We start from the raw sequence: 21,638 nt of genomic DNA, 5'->3' as shown, positions 1-21,638 counted from the left end.
CGCGGTTAAAAAAATAATTTAAATGGACATCAAAGGGATATCATAGATGACCCCTTTGCACTTTCGACGGCTCTAGCTAGGAGTCTTCCATCTTCCGTCGAATTTGACTAATTAAATTCGGTTAGCAGTGTTGCATAACAGACCTGAGTATAAATTATTAATAGCCTCATGGTGCTTAAAATAGATAATGCAAATTTATTTTTTACTATTAAAATTTCACACTAAACAATTAATAAATTAATGACATACTTTATAACTTATTTTATTGCCGAAACATTTCAATGTTAATACAAAGGGTCATTACAATCACAATATAAATGAAAATAATTATACATTTATTAACATTTTACAATATCTACATTAGATACAATTGAATAATTTGCAGTTTTCACATATACAATAATAGCATATATCGATACAAAATTAAATATGAAGAAAAAAACAAATAATGCACTTAATTTGCAAACGTTTCAATATAAAAACAATAGTATCTATTGAACATAAATATTTGAGATTTTAACCCTGAGTAGATAGTGGCATCGTTAATTACAAAAACAAAACATATATAGTATGACTTATGCCACTTTTGAACAAAAATGAGAGAGTACACAGTAAGAGCACTTTTATACATACAAATATTTATTATAGATCCTTGTATATTGTTGTAATAAATGTTTCTTTGAATTCGTCTGTGCAATGGCCATAGTTTCACATAAGCATATATCGGTCGAAAGATTATGTGCATCTGCTTAACGTTACGTAGACATAAAAGTGCAAATATACGCTCATTGTGAAATCCTAAATTTAAAACAGCGACGAGGCGCAACCGTCTCGGTGATATGTGACAAAACGACGCCCTGTCAGCAAGCTATATAATGTATTTCGTTGGATTCGTGTACAGTATATGGCACGGCGGTTTGCCGAGTTACTTTACCGCTAATGTATACACGTTATTAAAATATATATTTGACGAAGTACGTTATACAATACCTACGTTAAAATAAGCAACGGTAGTTGTATCAGTCCTTCGATCCATATATGTTTTTATTTTCATACGTCTCGAGATTCACAAACACTCATCGTATATAAAGGAATGGGTCACATTTTAAAGAACGACATTTACCCTGGTCGATTTGTGACAATGTAACTAAACTGACAAAATTAAACATATGGTATGAGATTGATGTCTAAGAAATTAAATTTTATTGTGTTATTAAAATAAAATGGTAAGTTATCTTTGGACCGTATCCTTTAAACTCCATCCTAAGCACCATTTTTTTTTATATAAATTTTAATATTACACGTTTTTGACTCAAGACATTTTATAGTATTAGACAAACGAACATATTCAGAATACGTAAAAAAAATAAAAACAAATGTTTAAACCTTACATATAATAGATTAATATAAAAGTAAATTTCAATTACTTTTCGCATAAGCGAACAGTACACGTGAAAATTGTCTAAAATCTCTCAAGTTAATTATACATTACCTTTTTACGCTTTGATCGACAAATACGCATATAAATTATTATGTTACAAGAGAAACCACGCCGAATGGAAATCAACAAAAAAAAAAGACATGTTATATAATCTTAGAAGACAAAATAAGACATGAGACGTTGACGCCCAATAATATATGATGTTATATACACTTCGTCATGTTATCTTAAAATAATAAAAATCTGTTATTTACCACAAAATAATACTTATCTGTGGTTTGATTCAGTTTTTTCTGCCACAATAGCAAGAAATAATGACGACTTATACAAAAAGCTAATTAATGTACTGATTTGCTGCACTTGTTAATAAGAGTTTGTCTTCAATACCACAAAAGCAAATGAGCTATATGCACAAGTGCACAACTTAAATTTTTACATTAAAATAATTTGGTTACTGTTTGACTAGTCATATGCCAAATTCAAATTAAATATAAAAAAAAACAATTATGATCACTTGAATCACTATCAAAGCAAAGTGAATGATTTTGAACACAATAACATGACATCACATTGTATATATCATCATATTATTTACAAAAGATAAAATAAAAATAAAAAAGAGATATGGCGCGATCTCACATATTTATATTAAACAATTTTCAATAACTAGTCTACGTGTCGTAACCTTTGGTTGTTTTAGTGACATAAAAAATAAAATAAATCACTCAATGCAAAATCACCTGTGCGATTCGCAACATTGGCGAAAACTGAACTGCGAATCGATGCGCCTGTGAAAATATTACTTTGTTTTAAATTATTTTTTTCGAAAATGTAGCTGCATTATCACAGTTCACTTTATTCGTACTGAATAAAACTTTTAAGTAATTTGAATTTAGTTTTAATGGACAGTTTGACGTTCACAGCAGCAGACGTACAAAACTAGATAATGTATTGCGGCGTAGTGTCTTGAAGTTACAGCGTGCGATAGTTTCTCTCGCTTCTCGCTACGTAGTACTTCCATCCGACGAAGCCGATGGCGACCAAGCCTAGGGATAGCACGATACCTCCGATGAAACTTGGACCGTCAAAACTGTTGAAATACAAATTAAATAAATACAATGCTATCACAATGAATAGTAAATGGCTCATTTGCAGACTTTTATTTTTTGACATTCGATAAAATCAGCAATTGTTGCAACATATAGCAGATAAATTGCCTCGTGTAGGGTAATCATTACTATGATATTAGTTTTTAATAATTTTTCCTTATGTGATTGACATACAAGGAAAAACACTATAATGATAAGCAAACAGCAAATTGTAATACATGAGGATAAATGCAATAACCACATGACTTTTCACAAGGCTTCTCTCAAGACTTTGTTTAAATGTCAAGGACAAAAAAATAAACCAATCTAAATCTACTTAACCTTTTAAATGCCGCAAACTATTACTATGGCCGTACACTACAGGCTGGAAATTTTCTAGCAAAAACAAAATCTATTGAAAGTTTTTTTGAAAATGTATCGATAGTATAGTATGCCGACATATAAAATAAAATAAATATACAATGTCATTTACTCAGAAACACAATATTTTTTTCCTTCCATGCCAGGGTTGTCACATTACAAAATAAAAAAATAAAATGATAAAAAAATATTGTGAATATATAAAAAAAAAAATTTAAAGTTCATTTAATACAAACGGATATAACAAAGCTATTATATTATATCTCTCGCTCAGTCTCGTCACTTAGCATGCGAGGGGGCGAAAGGGAAAAGACAGATATATATAAAATAGGTAAAAGCAAATTTAATGTAGATGAATAAAAAAAATCATGTGAGTTGTCACATTACTTTTAGAAAAAAAATATATAATTAAAAAACATTGTATAAGTAAATTAAATACAGGCATATAAAAACCAGGGTTGTCACATAGCTCATACAAAATGAAATTATAATAAAATGGCAATTTTTTTATAAAATAACGTCAAATACACACAAAGCGTGTGTACTTAACGTTACAATTGATATTGATTATTCTCATAATAGAAAAAGTCCACGTGGCACAACCCTGAACAGATACTCTCATTGAACGTTAAACAAAGTTTGGTTTAGATCTCTGTAATATCAATAATATTTGCAATTTATTGCCGGACTTTTTTTTTTATTTTCTTAAGATGTGTCACTATGTGTTAAAACATTTAATGTCACACAAGGCACCTGATATTAGCTAGTAAAATGAGTACACTCTCTCATTTTGTATGGCCGACCTCATGAGCCCATACATAAAGAGTGTGGGTCAACACGCTTTAGGCGCAGAAAGGGTTAAAACAATTTTAAAGTAGCAATTATTTAATATAAATAATTACTCGGACTAATAAATGATAACTTATCTAGCAAGACAAACTAATACTGGTATCACTTTGTATTACTGTCTTGTGACGTTTAATTTAAATCAACAAAATAATTATAAAATGAATCATCACAACTCATTTCTATTTCAACTGTTGTTGGACGTTATTATAATTATTTGTAGCAAAAAAAGCATAATAAATCGAGTTTTAAAAACTGAGATCAGCGAGCCGATGTCGGAATAGTTGCATCCTCCTTATCAGCTAAATTTCATCAGATTGAATGAATCTAGAACGGTAATAACACTTAAATCGCAGCAATTGTTCCAATTGTTATGGCTCTTCTTACTGATTTTAGGAAATTAAAATGATAACATAAGAGAAAAAGTAATAACAAGATAAGATAAATAAAAATACACAAATTACTTATTTGAAATCATTAAGTGTTGAGGGGTTAAGACTATACATTTAACTAAAAAGCTGAAACTAATGATAATTAAATTTATATCTATGATGTCTGGTCCTGCTGTAGTCACCAATTGTCACAAAAAATAACAAGGCCATCCCGTTAATTCTCGTTCTAAGATAAATTGCTGCAAAAAGTAAAAAGAAGATCATTATGGAAGTTTTTGTTCATTTAGGGATGCTGCTGGAGCTAAAAAATGTCACTTGAGACATTTTTTGTTGGAGAAGTTGTGTAATATTTTTCGGCATGATTTGGCAATGTCGTTTAATTAATTATTCAACGCTACAGCATAGCTTCGATCTTTCAAATAAGAGCTTATTATGTATTATATATAAAATAATCGAGGGCTTTATATTTAAATAATTTATAGGTTAAGGCATAGCATTTGGCGAAAATGAAATGGATGAACTTTGGCTATTTTACAGATAATAGGGTAACAACTGAATGATAAGCAGGCATTAAATAATTTAGATACAAAGTAAATTAAATTTAAATGAAGGTTTATTTTATCAAAACAATCTAATCTAGCGTAGTTTTTCTTTATTTTTATACATAAATTAGAATTTAGTATATAATCTAATTTGTAAATTGTATTTGCAAGAGAATATAACTGTGTCAGTATATAGAACGTCAAAATTTATCAGTTTTTAATTTGTATACGAAATTTTCAGTGAAGAAACTATTGCTCACTTGGCAACTGGTAACAAATAGATCGCTCACAAGACACTTTTCATAGTTGATAATTATGACAGACAATTTCCTATATAATAATAATAATTAAATACATTGCATTGATTTGCTTTTATTTATATTTTAAACGATCAGCTATTATAAATAAGCAGCTTGCATATCGTTTTCATAATTAAAATGATATAAGTTAAAAAAATAGTGTCAATTGATAGATTATTATTTTTTTACAAGTTTATGCGACACGTCGTTTAATTTTTAAAATTGAAATGCGGAACTGACAAGGCATAAATGATAGCAATAAAAAAATAATGAAGAATTCGAGAATCGTATTGCACGTTGGCCATAAATCATATTTTACGAGCGATTATTGTTTTTAGATATTTTTGATAATATACGTCAGTATCAGTTGCAGAGTCTTGAGCTGGAAGATGGAAGAAATCACCCTGATTCTCCACAATAAGATTATTAGGTGAAGAGTATATACCTGTTTTTGCGAGGAACCGGTGGCGTAACAGTGGTTGTAGTAGTGACGTCGGGCACAACAGTGCTAGTAGCTGGAGTTGGGGCAGGAGTGGGAGCAGGAGTCGAAGGAGTGGGAGCAGGAGTGGTAGTGGGAGTGGTAGTGGGAGCGGTAGTGGAAGCAGGAGTAGTAGAAGCAGGAGTAGTAGTAGTGGTGGTGATGGTGGTAGGTTCAACCGTTGTAGATTTAGTGGTAATTGGGGTTGGGGTGGTTGGTTTGTCGGAGGTGGTGCTGTTATCCGTGGTTGTAATTGGAGGTTGAGGCTCAACTGATACATTCGACGTAGTAGTGATTTCCGTAGGTTTGCCCGCTGCAAAGAAAAAACACCATTATGACAAGTCGCACGCGAGGCGAGAAGCGAGAAGCGAGAAACGAGAAACGAGGGCGGAGACTCACCGACGAACGCGAACTGCACGCAGAGCACGGCGAGGGCGAGCGCGGCGACGTACTTCATGGCTGCTGACGAAAGATGAAACACGACCCACACCACCGCTGACGCAGCTAGCAGTGTTGTCATACGTTAACGCGCAATAAGTGTCGGGGAACTTTTTGGTCCTAACGCCACAAATTTCGACGTCTATTTTAAGTTAGGTTACATGATTGACGGTTTCCAATGATGACGCTACGTCAATCGCTATGACCCATTCGGTTTGTTGCGTCATAGAAAGTTCTATCTCTAAAAACCCGGGACGGTTGATAACACTGCTTTTAGTACCTACCGATCTGTCAAGATGTTTTCGAACACAGATATGGCATTTCTACTCAGAAAAAAATTAAAAAGAATCAGACGTTGGTATAAATGGAGATACCGCTTCACTCATGAGCATTTGTAAATAATTCTACAAGAAACTGATTCCGATAATTAAAAAAAAAATCTTTGAATGGGCCAACAATCATTTGACACATTATTAGAGATGATCCGGCCAAATATTGAAAAACAGGACAGCGATATGCATCAGGCTCTCTTTAACAATAAAATACTTCGTAATTAGTGTGGTGTGATGGCAGCCCCGATGTGGGGGAAGAAGGGTAGTAGCAACACTGGGTGCAGGAGGGACGCACGTGGACGGGGCGCGGGAGCATGGGGAAGGACACGCGCACCGCAGCACAATTAGTATGAGTTCGCTTCTCGTACCTTGGAAATGATAATAATGGAAACATGTGAGGCTATATTCCAAAAATTAAAAGAGAAGATTCATAAACAATTAGCTATATTAGCCAAATAAATAATTAAATTAATGTACTCCTTTAGTTTTTGGAATATAGCCTCACGTTTCTATTATTATTATTTTCAAGGTACGTGAAGCAAATTCATACCAAGTATTTTATTGTTATAGAGAACCATAGTCCTTGAATCTTGGTCCAATCGAAAAAAATATTTATAATCATCGGGCTCAGTTTCTTGTAGAATTGTTCGCAAATGCTCATCAATGAAGCGGTACCTCGATATGTACCAACGTCTAATTCTTTTCATTTTTTCTGAGTAGAAACTGGAAGAGTAATTGCAAGCAACGTTATGTCTGCTTTTGAAATCATCTTGACAGATCGGTAGGTACTAAAAGCAGGATTATCAACCGTCCCGGATTTCTCGGGATTGTATCAGAAAATTTTGACAGATTCGTTATAACTTCCTTCGACGGCGCAACAAACCGAATGAGTCATAGCGATTGACGTAGCGTCAATTGCTTCATCATTCGAAACCTTCAATTACATAACGATTGATAATCGCGATTGATAGTCTCCTTGACCCTTAATAAAACGAGTTCGGCCAAGTGAATATTGTACGGAGGTGTGAATTTGTGTAATAATATTCCTAGGACAATCAAAAAAAAAAAATGTAGCGGATTTTCTTAATGAAGTAAAGAAACACCTTTTGCGCATTAAGAAATATATTACAATATTAAAGTTCAGTGTATAAGCAATTAACTAAATAAAATCAATTTTAACATTTCCATTAGGTACGAGGAGCAACAGCAAGCATAAACTTTAAGTATTCATAGCAATTACTAAGTATATAGAGAGCCGTTGACTAGCAGGAATAGCCTGACGCATATTGTATTAAATTATTGTTGGTCCATTCAGATTTTATTTTATAATCAACGGGCTCATTTTTTTGTAGAATTTAGTAATACTAGTATTTTTTTTAAACCGTTTTTGTTGTCATTTATATGCATAATAAATAATTAATAATGATTATATGAGATAAAAAGGGAAATTAAGTTAACGTTAAAATATAGCGATGAAATGACTCATAATAACGAGCGAGTGACTCGTAATAACGAACACTCGATCTGGATTGTGCTCCATGCGAGCGTCACTACTGTCAACAGCGAACCTTAAAAATGGGGTCTCTCGAGATCCCCATTTATGGCTCCGATGAGGTACCGATCGCAAAAATACATGACTTTAACCTTCCGTGATATCCGGATAAGTATAGATAAGTTAATTTGTAATATTTTAGGTCGTCGACTTGGACCTGGAGCAACTTCCAGCCGGCGATGAAGTCATCGGCATTTTACGTAAAGAACGATCCCAATTGCATACTTGGATCAATGCAGCCGTGAGTTTAATTATATTCAGTTGCGCTTCGTTTTAAATTGTCCATTTTAAACATGCTTCCATTTTCAGCTTGCTTATTATAAGCAAAAGAAGATCGAAGACTTTCTCAAGATATTGGAAGTATCTTGCAATGACGCTATCATCGACTATAGAGACTATGAAAAAGATCAGATGCGAGCTTTGGACATGCTCGCCGCTTATTACGTCCAAGAAGCCAATAAAGAGAAAAACAAGGACAAGAAAAAGGAATTGTTTACAAAAGCCACTAGCATATATACGACGGGTGATAAGATCATCATGTACGATCAGGTAATGGTTTATATAATACTTATTGTCTTACGTCATGTTTTGCAGTCGTGTTATAAACGGTGAAAAATATATTTTATCTTTTCAATTACTAACTACTTTCTTAAGTCTAAACTTAAACTTTCTACTATTAATGTGAAATTATCAAATGTGTGGATAAAATCAACTTTTAAAGCTAATCAACAAGGTGACTATTCTCTAGTTTTCATATGACTGATGAACTCATATATTTGAGTGGGTGAGAAAAACTGTTATTACTTATTGCAATATAAAATGTTTACAGTAAAAGAGCTTTAATAATTTCACTAATATTGCTTTTTTTATGAATAATTAAAAAATGCCACTCAAATATATAAAGAATTTTTTTTTCACTTTGAATTTTATTTGACACATTGGTCTCATAGCATATTAGTACATGTAATCTCATTATTATAACATATTCCTTACTACTAGATAGGATATAGTAAGATATATGTATATGATGGAATTTTGGTATATTCCTTTTGATATACCAAAATTCCATCATATATAAATATCTTAGAAACACAAAAATATATAAGTTAATATTTCTATTTAGAAGGTATATCATTGTATGCATATTACAGTCATACTTAAACATGAACACTTCTATTCCAGTATAAAGAAAAAATAGAGTTAGAAAACAAAAAATGTGTTTTTTTTCAGAACCATCTTCTCGGTAGAGCTTATTTCTGCCTTCTTGAAGGCGACAAAATGGAGCAAGCTGATGCACATTTCAATTTCGTCTTGAATTCATCTCCCAATAACATACCATCGTTACTCGGAAAGGCTTGTATAGCTTTTAGTAAAAAGGATTATAGAGGAGCTTTGGCGTTTTACAAAAAGGCGTTGAGAACAAATCCAAATTGTCCAGCAGCACTCAGATTAGGCATGGGACATTGTTTCATAAAATTGGGAAATCAAGACAAAGCAAGGTTCATAATTGCATTATATAAAATGTGATGTAAAGTATATTCAATTAAACTTTCTAGCTTTTATTTATTTTAGGATGGCTTTCGAGCGAGCTCTTGCAATGGATAACACGTGTGTAGGAGCACTAGTCGGTCTTTCCATAATGAAACTTAACCTCCAAGATCCGGAATCTAATAAGATGGCCGTGATTATGTTATCTAAAGCCTACTCTATAGATCCTAAAAATCCCATGGTGGCAAACCATTTAGCGAATCATTTCTTCTTCAAAAAGGTAAGTTGTTTAAAAATTACACTAATAAAAGACAAGGTGTGAAAGTTGCCACAAAAATGTGATTAGCACGGAATTAAGATTGCACGAAAATAAACCTGTGATTTCCATTTTAGTTATATTTACATACCAGGGGCAGGCGGTGAGATACTTTCCCTCTCGATCGCTCGCGTGTTAAGTGACAAGAGTGAATAGAAAGAGATAGGGGCATGCTCTTGTCTCTCACTCACTCTCGTCACTTAACACACGAGCGATCGAGAGGGAAAGTAACTCATCGCCCACGCCTGTTACATACATACATATGTAGATAAGAAGGCGATTCTTTAGAAATAGTACAAAATCATTTATTTCATGTTTAATACTAGGTCTACTGGTACAAATCTGTCAATTTGACGAGTTTCACTAAAAATAGGTATATAGTGACCAGATTTTCAAAAATAAACAGTTTCCAAAAATAAAAAAATAGTGTTAACATATTTGCATTGCTCAAATATAAAAAGACAAAAAAAAATACTGTGATACAGAATATAAATCAGAAACCCGTCAATTTGACGGGTGCCGTTAATCTATAGTATATTTATTTTCAACAGTCAGTGCGCAATAACATCGTTTAACGCGTAATCAAAATGTGTTCTTAAATTTTTGCCCTGTGATTGGTCATTCTCAATGAATCGATTGATCTTACGGTGAACGACCAATCACAGGGCATAAATTTAAGAGCATGTTATGATTACGCGTTTAACGATCTTATTATTTATTGTCTATCATTGTCCTCAGATTTTGCTTTGTGATTTTTATCATATAAAGATTTGGAATTTGAAATAGCATGTATCATTAGGTATAATATTTCGTGTTCCCAATCATTTTTCTCGATTTTTTTATTTTACGTTTCTAAATTTGATTACATTATGACTTATCCCGATGGTATGTATCATTAGGAATAATATTTCGAAATTATCATAAAAATTATATTTATTTTATTAGGAAAATAAATGAAAAAGAAAAAAAATTGCTAATATTATTTTACTCATACTTTTTAGTAAATGTAATTTCGATCAATCATTTTTTAATTTTGCCAGTAGATATATTTATCAATGATATTTTAATATCATTCGTTTTTGGTGAGAAAAATACGTGTAATGGACGTATATTACATACACAATCTAAATCTCTTTTATGTTTCTTGGAATTGATACCATTAAAATCACAGATGTTCTTTAAAGATTCCTGGCCCAAAATGGAAGTAAATGTTGTGCTCAAAATTTTGTAAATGAATTTATAAAAAATGCATATTTATTTTGTCAAAGCTGGTGTTCTTTCACGTACTTGTAAATATTATAAATGTAAAAATATTATAAAATAATAATAATTTTATGTAATATTATCTTCAATAGGTTTCTAATAAGGACGATTTGTTAATATATTATTTGGATTATTATTATATTATTGAAATGACTCGAACGCATCACAAAAACAAGCAACATATGTTTCACAATTCAATTTATGTTTCATGTGTGACAAATTGCTTGTAGGCACACAAAAGAAATTAACATGTATAAATTGTAGAATTTATTTTAGATGCATTGATTTTAAAAGATTTTCAAAACTATTTTTTATTATTGATGTTTAATATATACTTGTGTTTATATTTCTATACATTATCCACATAAAAATTACAATAAATGTTGAGAACAACTAAATTACTTTATCAATTAAGTAACGTTTACTCTATATACATATATACTAATATATATGTGAATAAAATAATCATAAGTTGATAAAAGTGAGACGTAAATATTGGAGGGACCGAAAAGTAATCAAAATTTTTGTTTGCTTGCAGAAAACATTTATTTACAAGATCATAATAAATATTGTTTAAAAAAAAATTCCGTCATTATCAATGACCTTTTGACAATGTGTAGGCAAATTTTCAATTCCCTTTTTGTAGAACTTTTGGTTTTTCATTAAAAACCATTTCTAAAAAAAATTTTACCTCGGCAACATTTAAATTTTTTTTCCGTAAGAAATGTTCTATTGACCTAAATAGATGGTAATCAGACTGCGAGATCTGGTGAATATGGAGGATGTGGCAAAACTTCCAACTCAAGCTCCCCTTTTTTTCTTGAGTCAATTCTTGGCTTATTATTGAGCAAAACAGATCGTTTCTTTAACAGGTAATGTTTCAATCGTTCTAGTTGTTCACAATAACCAATCGCTGTATCGGGTTCTCCAGGTCAAAGCAATTCGCTGTGTATCACTCCAGAGAAATCCTAAGCAAAAAAGCCAAGATTATAATCAATTGCAACAGCCGCTGTGTGTTTAGAATGTGGATATTTCACTAAAACTATTAAACTTTTAAACAATCCTATGTAATCCACCAGTTAAGAAAATTGCAAATTTGTTTCTTCTTAAAACCTTAACCATATTTACATGACCAGTATGCAATAAACTTTGTCATTTAATAAAATCGTTTGTAACAAAAAGAACAAAACAGATTAATTTATTTAATCGTTGTGGTAAAAAGGTTTTATCTCAGCAAAAGACTGCGTGTAATAATTGTGTCACATTGAGTCATAAAGCATGAGGAAATTGCCTATAATAAAAAACTGCTATAAATAAATACAATGCATCACTGCATTATAATAAGTAAAAAATGTTTTGTCAAAGTATAATCTTATTTGTACAGCGTAATTAAATTAATTAATATATACATTATTTTAAGGACTATGCGAAAGTGCAACATTTGGCTTTACACGCCTTCCACAACACTGAAAATGAAGCGATGCGTGCCGAGAGCTGTTATCATTTAGCAAGGTCGTTTCATGCGAATCGTGATTACGTTCAAGCTTTCCAATATTACTATCAAGCTACTCAGTCTGCTTCTCCGCTGTTTGTTCTGCCTCATTTTGGATTAGGACAAATGTACATATACAGAGGCGATTCAGAAAATGCAGCGCAATGCTTCGAAAAGGTACTGAAAGTCCAACCCAACAATTACGAAACAATGAAAATCTTAGGATCTCTGTACGCGTCTTCAAATTCACAATCGAAACGAGACATTGCCCGCGCCCACTTGAAAAAAGTTACAGAAATGTATCCGGATGATGTTGAAGCATGGATAGAATTGGCGCAAATTTTAGAACAAACTGATCTACAGGTAGTAAATTATATTAGTTAACTTCTGAACGTGTTTTATTATATGTTTTATTTCGATTTTATAGGGCTCTTTGGCTGCTTATGCTACTGCTACTAAGATCTTAAAAGAGAAAGTTCAAACCGATATACCCGCTGAGATATTGAATAACGTCGGAGCACTTTACTACAGAATTGATAATTATCAAGAAGCTAAAAAGTATTTGGAACAGTCTCTAGAGAGGTCTAAAGCAGAGGCTGAACATGACGCTCAGTATTACAACTCGATAGCTGTAACGACTACTTATAATCTTGCTAGGTTGAACGAAGCTTTGTTTCAATTTGACAAAGCTGAAAAGTTATACAAGGACATTCTAAAGGAGCATCCTAATTATGTCGATTGCTATTTAAGGTAAGAATTTTTGTTATTGTAAATATTGTTCGGGTGTTAATTATTTAAAAATCTAATGCAGGTTGGGTTGCATGGCAAGAGACAAAGGGCAAATTCATGAAGCCAGCGATTGGTTCAAAGAGGCTTTGCAGCTGAACAAGGAGCATCCAACAGCTTGGTCGCTTCTGGGAAATCTTCATTTAGCTATCATGCAGTGGGGTGCCGGTCAAAAGAAGTTTGAAAGGGTTCTGAAGAACCCTTCAACGCCAAACGATACATACGCTCTTATTGCATTAGGTATAATTTTATTCAAACATGAAGTGATTTTTAAAATATCTGTTTAAATACTTATTATATTATTTAGTAATAAATAATAAATTATAGGAATTACTTCCACCATTTTGAACTGGCACTCTCATATAGATTTCACATAATTAGACTTTTTCGTGTTGCTGTATTTTTATAGGTAACGTATGGCTACAAACATTGCATCAACCGACAAAAGACAAAGAGAGAGAAAGACGCCATCAAGATAGAGCTCTAGCTATGTACAAGCAAGTTGTGCGTAACGATCCCCGTAATATTTGGGCGACGAATGGAATAGGTGCCGTTTTGGCATACAAAGGATGTATAAACGAAGCTAGAGATATTTTCGCTCAAGTCAGAGAAGCAACTGCTGATTTTTGTGACGTCTGGATGAACATTGCTCATATATATGTTGAGCAAAAACAATATATCAGCGCCATACAAATGGTTAGTTTTATCGTCATCAAGTTCTTTAAGTATGTATTATTATTATTTATTATAATTTTTATTGCAGTACGAAAATTGCTTGAAGAAGTTTTATAAACACTATCATGTAGAAGGATTGATATATCTAGCTAGAGCTTTAAGCGCTGCTGGTAGATTGCGAGAGGCAAAGATAGCTTTATCGAGAGCTAGACGCGTAGCTCCACACGACGGAGCTTTACTATATAATACAGCTTTGATCCTGAGAAGATTAGCAACTCACGTGTTGCGAGACGATCGCAGTCCATTGCCAACTGTCCTCGGAGCTGTTCACGAATTAGGATTGAGTCAGAAGTACTTCACTTATTTATCAACTTCCGATGGCGGCGGCGATAGGGTTCGGTACGACACACAATTAGCAGCTTTGGAAGCGCGTCAATGCCAAGATTTGCTATTCCAAGCCGATCATCACGTCGGAAGAGCTAGACGAGCCGACGAAGAAGAGAAATCATTGCGTCGTAAACAAGAAATGGAGAAGGAAGCGTTTAAAAAGAAACAGGTTAATATATTGCTCTTATGCAAATTATTTGAAAGAATTTTATCAATCTTAATTTATTAACTAACTTTACAGGAAGAAGAGCGTAAAAAACGCGAGGAAGAAATGGCTAAGAATACTGTTGAGATGTTTCAAAAACGTCGCGAATACCAAGAAAAAACTAAGAATGCTTTGGTTATCGACATGCCTAATGAATCTAAGTCAGGTAGAAAAGGCGGTAGAGGACGGAGAGATGACTATGTATCTGATTCTGGTGGAAGTGGAGACGAAGGCGGTGCTCCTAGGGAATCTGGGTCAGTTAATATAATTTATTTTTATTAATTTGCTACTAGTTATTATAAATTAAAAGGTTTTCTTAAGACATTGAATACTGCGACTTATTTGCGATAATTAGCACAAAAACATTTTTTGTAACATTTTTGAAACAAATTTTGTATTGGCAATGTTAAATCTAAAGGGAATAAATTTAAAATCTTGGAGTCAATAACCTACCACAAACAGGTCGAGATTGTATCAGGGCCAAATATTAACAAAAATTCAGAAGATAAGTTAGGGGTTGATGAATGTGTGTATGAAGGCCGATAGATGGTGGCGGAATGTAAGTAATAATTAATAAGAAAAGAAGATAACGATTTTTTAACTATTTTAGTTAATATGATATTTTCTATGAACATACTTTTTTTTATAAAATACAACAATATTTTCGAGCAGAATCAAATTAATATAAAGTTTGAAATATCTATGTTGTTATTAGGTAGTAATATAGAAAGCTTGTACCGTGGGTACTGGAATTTTTATTTTTTGTAAAGTCTGTGTTTACAGTGAGTTCTGGAATATTCCATGCGACAAAATTGCAATATTATTAGTGACATATGTTAAGGAGCAAAAATACTAAAATATTTAATAAAAAAACATGTCAGCTCACATAAAAGCAGTGGAATCCAATATACTGTTTTAGGAAGTACCATTGATTATTTATATAAGGATTATTTATAAAAAATTATAATAAAAATATAAATTTGCTTTTATAAAATAATGTTTTTGGAGTACATCTTTACATATACAGATTCTGCAGTAAGTGGTGAATAAAAATAATAAATTAAAGGCGCTAGAAATATTTTAAGGAAGCAGAGTTCACAATCTCTTTGTCTTCTTTGACAATAAATCTATTTTTATGATATATTCTAATAAAATACTCAATTTTTTAATATAGCGGTGATAAGGGAAAGAAAAGGAAGCAAGAATCAGGTGATAAAAAAGGAAGAGGACGCAAACGAAAAGAACGTAAAGGAGGATCAGGATCTGACAGCGACAAACCCAAGACTAAAAGAATTAAAAAGAAGGTAATGCATCAAAATTTTATGATTCATTTAGTGATAGTAATATTATTAAAAAATATTAGGGCAAAGAGAGTAAGAAGCATAGTGCAGATACAGGCTTTTCTGCTAAACAAAAAGCCAAGTTCATCTCCAAAGCCACCATATCTACCAGTGAGTCTGAAGATAGTGGCAAAGAAGGACCAAGCAGGAAGAGAATCGTTCAAAGATCTGACAGTGAAAGGTAATTTAATTTATATCAAACCTTCAATGTTGCATATGTAATAAATAATTATTTTATTTATAGCTCAAAGAGTAAATCTAGATCGCGTTCTAGATCACGAAGTAAATCAGCATCTAGGAGTAGATCTCGCTCTGGATCCAGAAGAAAATCTCGGTCCAAATCCAAGAGTAAATCTAGATCTCGTAGTAGATCCGGAAGTGGATCTCGATCTAGAAGCGGATCCAGGTCTAAATCGAGGAGTAAATCGAAGAGCCGTTCCAGATCTAGGAGCGTTTCTAGATCCAAAAGTCGATCCCGATCAAAATCTCGCTCTAAAAGTAGATCAGGTTCGAGTTCAAGGTGTGTGCTGTTTTTTTTTTATATATATACATATCTATTTTGAATTGTATAGTAAACTAATTGTGTTTTAGGAGTGTATCTAGATCTAGAAGCAGATCTAAGTCAAAACACGGTTCTAGGTCAAGATCAAACAGTGGATCTGATTCAAATAAATCTGGCGCTTCCAGACCTGATACGCCGATATCTAGAAAATCTGTTTCGGCTAGTGAAGATGAAGGTAATATTTTTATAACAGATCAAATTGTTTTACGTGTATAAATAATAATAATTTTTATTTCAATTCAGGTTAAAATTTTCAAGAATCGTGGGATTTGGTTTTTATGGTTTGTTTGTTTTCTTATATGTATAAGTATCAGTGACTTGTATATTAAATGTATGTAATTAAATATAGAGTATCTTATTTTATTTGCTCGAAGGAGAAAAAAATATATTTTAATTAAATATAAACTCCAATGATTTGTTCTTAGTGAAGAATAAAATGTGCATTTATAATATTTACATATATTTTATTAACTATAAAAACACTTTACACATCATTTTCCATCAATAGCTATGAATAGATAGTATAATATAAAATAAAAAAATTGAGGTAACTTTTGATTTGGTTTGATAATTATTATGATAAAATATTTGACTAAAGAAGTAGATAATATTAAATATTTATATAAAAAAACATTAATAAAATACAAAGATGTCAGAATTATTTTTTAATTTAATGAATCCTGTGTGTGAATTATATAAATAAAATCAGTCTGAAATATAATTTTTCATTAATAGTAAACATTTATATAAACACATATAAAATTGTTTAATTTTGTAACAGATTTAACTTGCCGTTTTATTGCTATTTTTTTGCTATTATATTATATAACACAACCATGATTAATAATAACTTAATATATGCTTCAATTCCGTAACAGATTTAGTTATAACAAACTTTAGGAAGAAAATTCCCTTCTAATCAAATTATTACGAAACACGTATCTATGCTAAAATATATATTTATATACAAATGAATTATTTTTATATATTGAGTGATACTTGAAACTGTCCTTGGTCGTTTGAAAAGTGATGGACAAGTTGTACGTAAAATATCTGAAAGCTTTAATAATCACCATATATAAAGCTACAAATGCAGAGAAACCGTTACATGATTAGCTTGTAAATTCAATCTAATGGTGTTTAAATCATTAAAATTAAAACACATCCACGCATTACTATGCTTAAATTAGTAGTCAAATCAAATTGATATTTTTATTATGAATATCTAAATGTTGTACTACCGACTATGTCAATAACACATTTTAACAACTACAAATAGCTGACAATTAATATTTCCAACAAAAATAGTCAATTAAAAATGTCCATCTTATCATTAATGTATATAGATAAGCAAAAAATGAGATATTATTATTTGTGTGCATCCCTGTTTATAGATTTTTAATTGACAAAGACAACCATGGTAATACAGGTGGCGTGTATAAAAGTAGCCCAATGTGTATACGATAAAGAAAGCCGCTTCCAACTACGCCATCTGATTTTATTAATTTATAATAAACCTTAGTCTGACGATTGTTGACTATAAATATAATTTACTAGAATTAGGTTATTCAATGGCAGTTATTGAGCTGAGTTTAAACTAACGAAACGAATCATGCCAGTTCAAAATACAGTTTTAAGGATATTCAGTTCATTTTTTAAAACCTTGTCGTAAATTGCACACGAGTACATGGCTATTTATAGCTTAAGTTATTCTACAATCTATTTAGAATGATAAATGTTAATTACATCACATTTTTTTGTAAGAATAAAATTAAAATATTTCAGTCGCTACTATATATATTAAAATTAATTCCAAACAGGACGCCTACTTTGCAATTTTACAACTTACAGCCTAATCAATAAGTTAATATAATATGTAATGGCAAATTAAATCAAAGTTATGTATCAATCACTATCTAATCTAAATATTGTGTCGCCAACATATATGATAAAAAGGAAATAATGTCGCATGAGCAGTTTTTCATTGAGCATTATAAAGGCTACGTAGTTTTATTAATATTTTGCTATATATATAAAAAATGTAACATACAAACTTTGTCACAGATGTAATATATTAGTCTATATTGGTATATATATGTAAATTTTAATAGTTTATTTAATAAAAATGAGCTATGACCATAAATATGCTTTGTCAACATGCTCCGCCGCCGTTTAGATTAATATTAGCCGGCAATCCAAGAAACGACGTGAAAGTTGTATCTCTGCTGAGAGGCGGTTCTAAATTTTCCAATGGCAAGCAATCTAGCACAGGTACAATGTATTCTCTGAAAAATATAATAAAGTGTTCAGTCTATATATTTATCAATATAGAAGTTAATAATTAATGACTTGATGTAATGGTAAAGTTTAATATGAACAATCTTGTTAAATTATGACTAAAGAAGATATAAAACTTCTTTCTTCATCTTGTTATTGTGCCTATCCACTTAGCAATAGTTATATATTCTGTATGTAAAATGTTATAGTGAATTTCAAATATGTAAGAATCGATTGTATTCCTAGTACTTTTACTGAGATAAAATACACAAAAATAATATTTAGTTTTAATTGTATTTTAATGATACATATTGTATTACTGTAATTTTAAAACTAATAATCCATATAAAACAATTACTCTTTACGAAGTGATTTTATTAAGTTTATGGGGATACATAATTGAACAAATGTGCTTATTAAAAGCTTAACAAAAATACGAGGGAAATAATCTTATTCGAAACACCTGAGAATTTAGAGTGACTAAATTTACAATGGCTATACTAAAACCATTAGCGTTACTTACTGTAACTGTTCGTACATTTTTTTTATAATATAATTATCTTCGACACATACCTAAAAGCAATACGCATTTTCTCACGTGACAAATAGTATTGTTATACGTGCTCTTCATCAACATCAGAAAGCGACCACAATGGTTTTGTTTATCAAGGGTCAGCCAGAGATATTCTCTTGCTTCCTAAGGAAGAGGTGGGGAGAGTTCTTTGGAGAGGTTTAGATTAGCTTATTCATAATTTTGTCATTCATAAAAGCTGCTAAGAAACGGATAAGCTACGATCAGAGACTACAACTACTATGTCACTGTAAGGACTAATTGCACTGATCTCGACTGCCTGCTACAACTCTTTTGAATCAACCTGAGCAACAGTGAACACCTTATGAATAACTTTTCCAAAGAAAAAATCTATAAATTTACCTTTCATAAATGCGAACAATTTGTTTTATGGAACAAAATATTTATTTTAATGCACATATCTCTTAAAATAATTCCTTGTTAAATCGCACCCCTTTATATCTGTGCAATAAAACTATAAAGGGCTCTTCTTGTCTAACTGGCTAAATAACCACTCAACATCAAAACACCAAAATATGAAATTAGTGTTTTGCAATACTTTGTTATGACTACACAATGTTAATGTTATTTTGTCACAGTGAAATATTTCATAACTATTTTACTTCTAGAACCCAATATTCAGTTTAAAATTAAACTAATATATAGTAACAAACTTTTGTCAAAAAATAACAATGAGAAATGAATAGTGTTGGATTTGAAATCAGCTCATTTTTTTCGTATCTTTGTTTTAGTGTTAGCAATATGAGAAACACCTAAATCAATGTATGAAGTAAAAATTGTTTTATTTTTTATGTAATATATATTTATATAAAATAATTTAATATAGACTGATTTTATAAAACACAACAATATAATTCTCATAGGTAATTAATATAAAAAATGTTTTGAATTAATAATTTAAGGTATAGCTCATAAAATTGAATATAAACTGTAGTTATAGTATACTAATTTACCTTGAGATGTTATCTTGATCTACAATAGTTTCATTAATAATTTCTCGCTCCTCAACAATCTGCTCTTCTTCCACTGTAGGATTCCATTTTCTAGCACTATACAATATTATTCCAACCATGGCCAAAAAGTATGATAAGAAATATAATCCGTGAAACTGAAAGAAACGACATGTTTAGTTAATTTATCTTAAAATCGTCAAAATATATTATGCATACCTTAAATTGAAATAATAGTATTCCAGCAATTAAAGTATAATAATCCGCTGATATAAAAGAAAGGTGTAATGCCACAGCTCCGGCGTCTTTCAACATGATCGCCATCAGCATTTGAAACAGCAATTGTACTACGGTGAAGCTGCTGAACTGCATCAACATTTCTAAATTGAACCAGTGGAACTTATATATGTCTTCAAGCTCGAGCATGAAAATCTGAAAGCCGGCTACGATTGAGCCGAAGAAACCGACCATCGCTATGTATTCAACGCAGGAATGCTTCTTTATGATAATTTCTTGAACCACTGTCACAATGGCAAATAGCAAAGATCCACCGAGACAAAGCATATCGCCGACCAACTGGTTTCGACCTAAAAAACATTGATAATATTATATAATAATCACAATCAAAGTTGCTCTACTTAATTTATTTAATTTACTCACCATCAATGGGCGCTCCCTCAACGTCGGCCCACACAATACAGCCGACGGCCATAAGACCAGCTGTGGCTCCTCCGACGTGTATAAGGCCCAACCTTTGCCCGCCTAGGGCGCCACCCAAAAGGGCGACACCTACGCCGCTGCAGTCGAGCAATTGTCAACTGATTATAGAAGTGTATCTTTGGGACATGACCAGTAAAAAGCTGGCTTCTACGTCAAGTATCGCGCAGACTATATACATCCACGGTCGTTTCCAAAACGGCCCTTTCAAACTCTTGCAAGCCATCACTGGTATAAATATTAGTGCTAACGCTATGTACGGAGCCAACAGTTGAGTCGTCGCTGGAAACTGCCATATTGCGCTCTGTAGCAGGGTGCATAAAACGCATTTCAGACTTAAGAGCAGCGATAATATCTGGCCGATGATGATCGTCTTCCATACGTGCCTGAAAAATAATTTAAATCCATTAAATAGTCAAGCAATAATTGGATGATAAGATGTTCAACAAATAATTACTCAAAATGAGTGAAGTTTTTCATAACATAAACAAGTCAAGTTCAAAGTTGACAATTATTCTTATCAGGTTTTTTTAATTCAAGCTATTTGCTTAATAACAAGAATGTGTGTACATGGATATTTAACCGTTATTCTAAAGTACATGTTATCAAGTACTAAACTTTAGTTTCTACAATCTTAAAGCAATGGAAGAAATATTACTTTATTATAAAATAGTTTTGTTACAGATATGAGTTTTAGATAAAAATGGTAAAATTAAATAGGACACTTGAGAAAATCTGGGAAAATACTAAAATATAAATCAAAATGGGTAAATTGTGAATTTACTTGTACAATTATAGT

General features: G+C 31.7%; 3 protein-coding genes across 3 annotated transcripts; 1 reads left to right on the top strand and 2 right to left on the bottom strand.

Annotated features, from left to right (window-relative positions):
- Positions 1–246: 246 nt before the first annotated feature.
- LOC148227135 (uncharacterized) lies at positions 247–5,979 on the bottom strand. The gene is made up of 3 exons (XM_088201166.1): positions 5,867–5,979; positions 5,435–5,780; positions 247–2,531 (listed from the first exon to the last, which is right to left on the bottom strand). The coding sequence occupies exons 1-3, from the start codon at positions 5,922–5,924 to the stop codon at positions 2,414–2,416; spliced, it is 522 nt and encodes a 173-aa protein (XP_088057292.1). The 5' UTR covers positions 5,925–5,979; the 3' UTR covers positions 247–2,413.
- Positions 5,980–7,754: 1,775 nt separating this feature from the next.
- On the top strand, positions 7,755–16,755 carry Ctr9 (RNA polymerase-associated protein Ctr9). The gene is made up of 16 exons (XM_088201162.1): positions 7,755–7,851; positions 7,932–8,030; positions 8,099–8,338; positions 9,020–9,288; positions 9,362–9,557; positions 12,277–12,711; positions 12,776–13,098; positions 13,160–13,374; positions 13,544–13,830; positions 13,898–14,365; positions 14,438–14,655; positions 15,576–15,705; positions 15,765–15,922; positions 15,986–16,261; positions 16,333–16,478; positions 16,547–16,755. Exons 1-16 carry the CDS (start codon positions 7,813–7,815, stop codon positions 16,549–16,551), a joined length of 3,504 nt encoding a protein of 1,167 aa, XP_088057288.1. The 5' UTR covers positions 7,755–7,812; the 3' UTR covers positions 16,552–16,755.
- A 1,661-nt stretch (positions 16,756–18,416) lies between these two features.
- On the bottom strand, positions 18,417–21,225 carry LOC148227133 (solute carrier family 35 member F1-like). Its single transcript, XM_088201165.1, has 4 exons — positions 20,783–21,225; positions 20,342–20,709; positions 20,126–20,280; positions 18,417–18,588 (listed from the first exon to the last, which is right to left on the bottom strand). Exons 1-4 carry the CDS (start codon positions 20,832–20,834, stop codon positions 18,456–18,458), a joined length of 708 nt encoding a protein of 235 aa, XP_088057291.1. The 5' UTR covers positions 20,835–21,225; the 3' UTR covers positions 18,417–18,455.
- Between the last annotated feature and the right edge of the window lie 413 nt (positions 21,226–21,638).

This window comes from Plectrocnemia conspersa, unplaced genomic scaffold, assembly GCF_051122295.1.
Source record: "Plectrocnemia conspersa isolate PC_06_02 unplaced genomic scaffold, ASM5112229v1 ptg000013l, whole genome shotgun sequence".
In the NCBI taxonomy this organism is placed as follows: Eukaryota; Metazoa; Arthropoda; class Insecta; order Trichoptera; family Polycentropodidae; genus Plectrocnemia; species Plectrocnemia conspersa.
Note: the sequence above shows the minus strand (reverse complement) of the source record. Positions and strands in the feature narration are given on the sequence as shown.

Excerpts from the sequence above, each read along its gene's own strand:
- LOC148227135 (XM_088201166.1), bottom strand. The coding sequence starts at position 5,924 with ATGAAGTACGTCGCCGCGCTCGCCCTCGCCGTGCTCTGCGTGCAGTTC. Across the intron at positions 5,781-5,866 it reads CGTGCAGTTCGCGTTCGTCG|CGGGCAAACCTACGGAAATC; the intron begins GTGAGTCTCCGC and ends TTTTCTTTGCAG. Across the intron at positions 2,532-5,434 it reads CCGGTTCCTCGCAAAAACAG|TTTTGACGGTCCAAGTTTCA; the intron begins GTATATACTCTT and ends GTATTTCAACAG.
- Ctr9 (XM_088201162.1), top strand. The coding sequence starts at position 7,813 with ATGGGGTCTCTCGAGATCCCCATTTATGGCTCCGATGAG. Across the intron at positions 9,558-12,276 it reads ATCATTTCTTCTTCAAAAAG|GACTATGCGAAAGTGCAACA; the intron begins GTAAGTTGTTTA and ends CATTATTTTAAG. Across the intron at positions 16,262-16,332 it reads AGATCAGGTTCGAGTTCAAG|GAGTGTATCTAGATCTAGAA; the intron begins GTGTGTGCTGTT and ends ATTGTGTTTTAG.
- LOC148227133 (XM_088201165.1), bottom strand. The coding sequence starts at position 20,834 with ATGGCCGTCGGCTGTATTGTGTGGGCCGACGTTGAGGGAGCGCCCATT. Across the intron at positions 20,710-20,782 it reads TGAGGGAGCGCCCATTGATG|GTCGAAACCAGTTGGTCGGC; the intron begins GTGAGTAAATTA and ends AATGTTTTTTAG. Across the intron at positions 18,589-20,125 it reads GATCAAGATAACATCTCAAG|AGAATACATTGTACCTGTGC; the intron begins GTAAATTAGTAT and ends TATATTTTTCAG.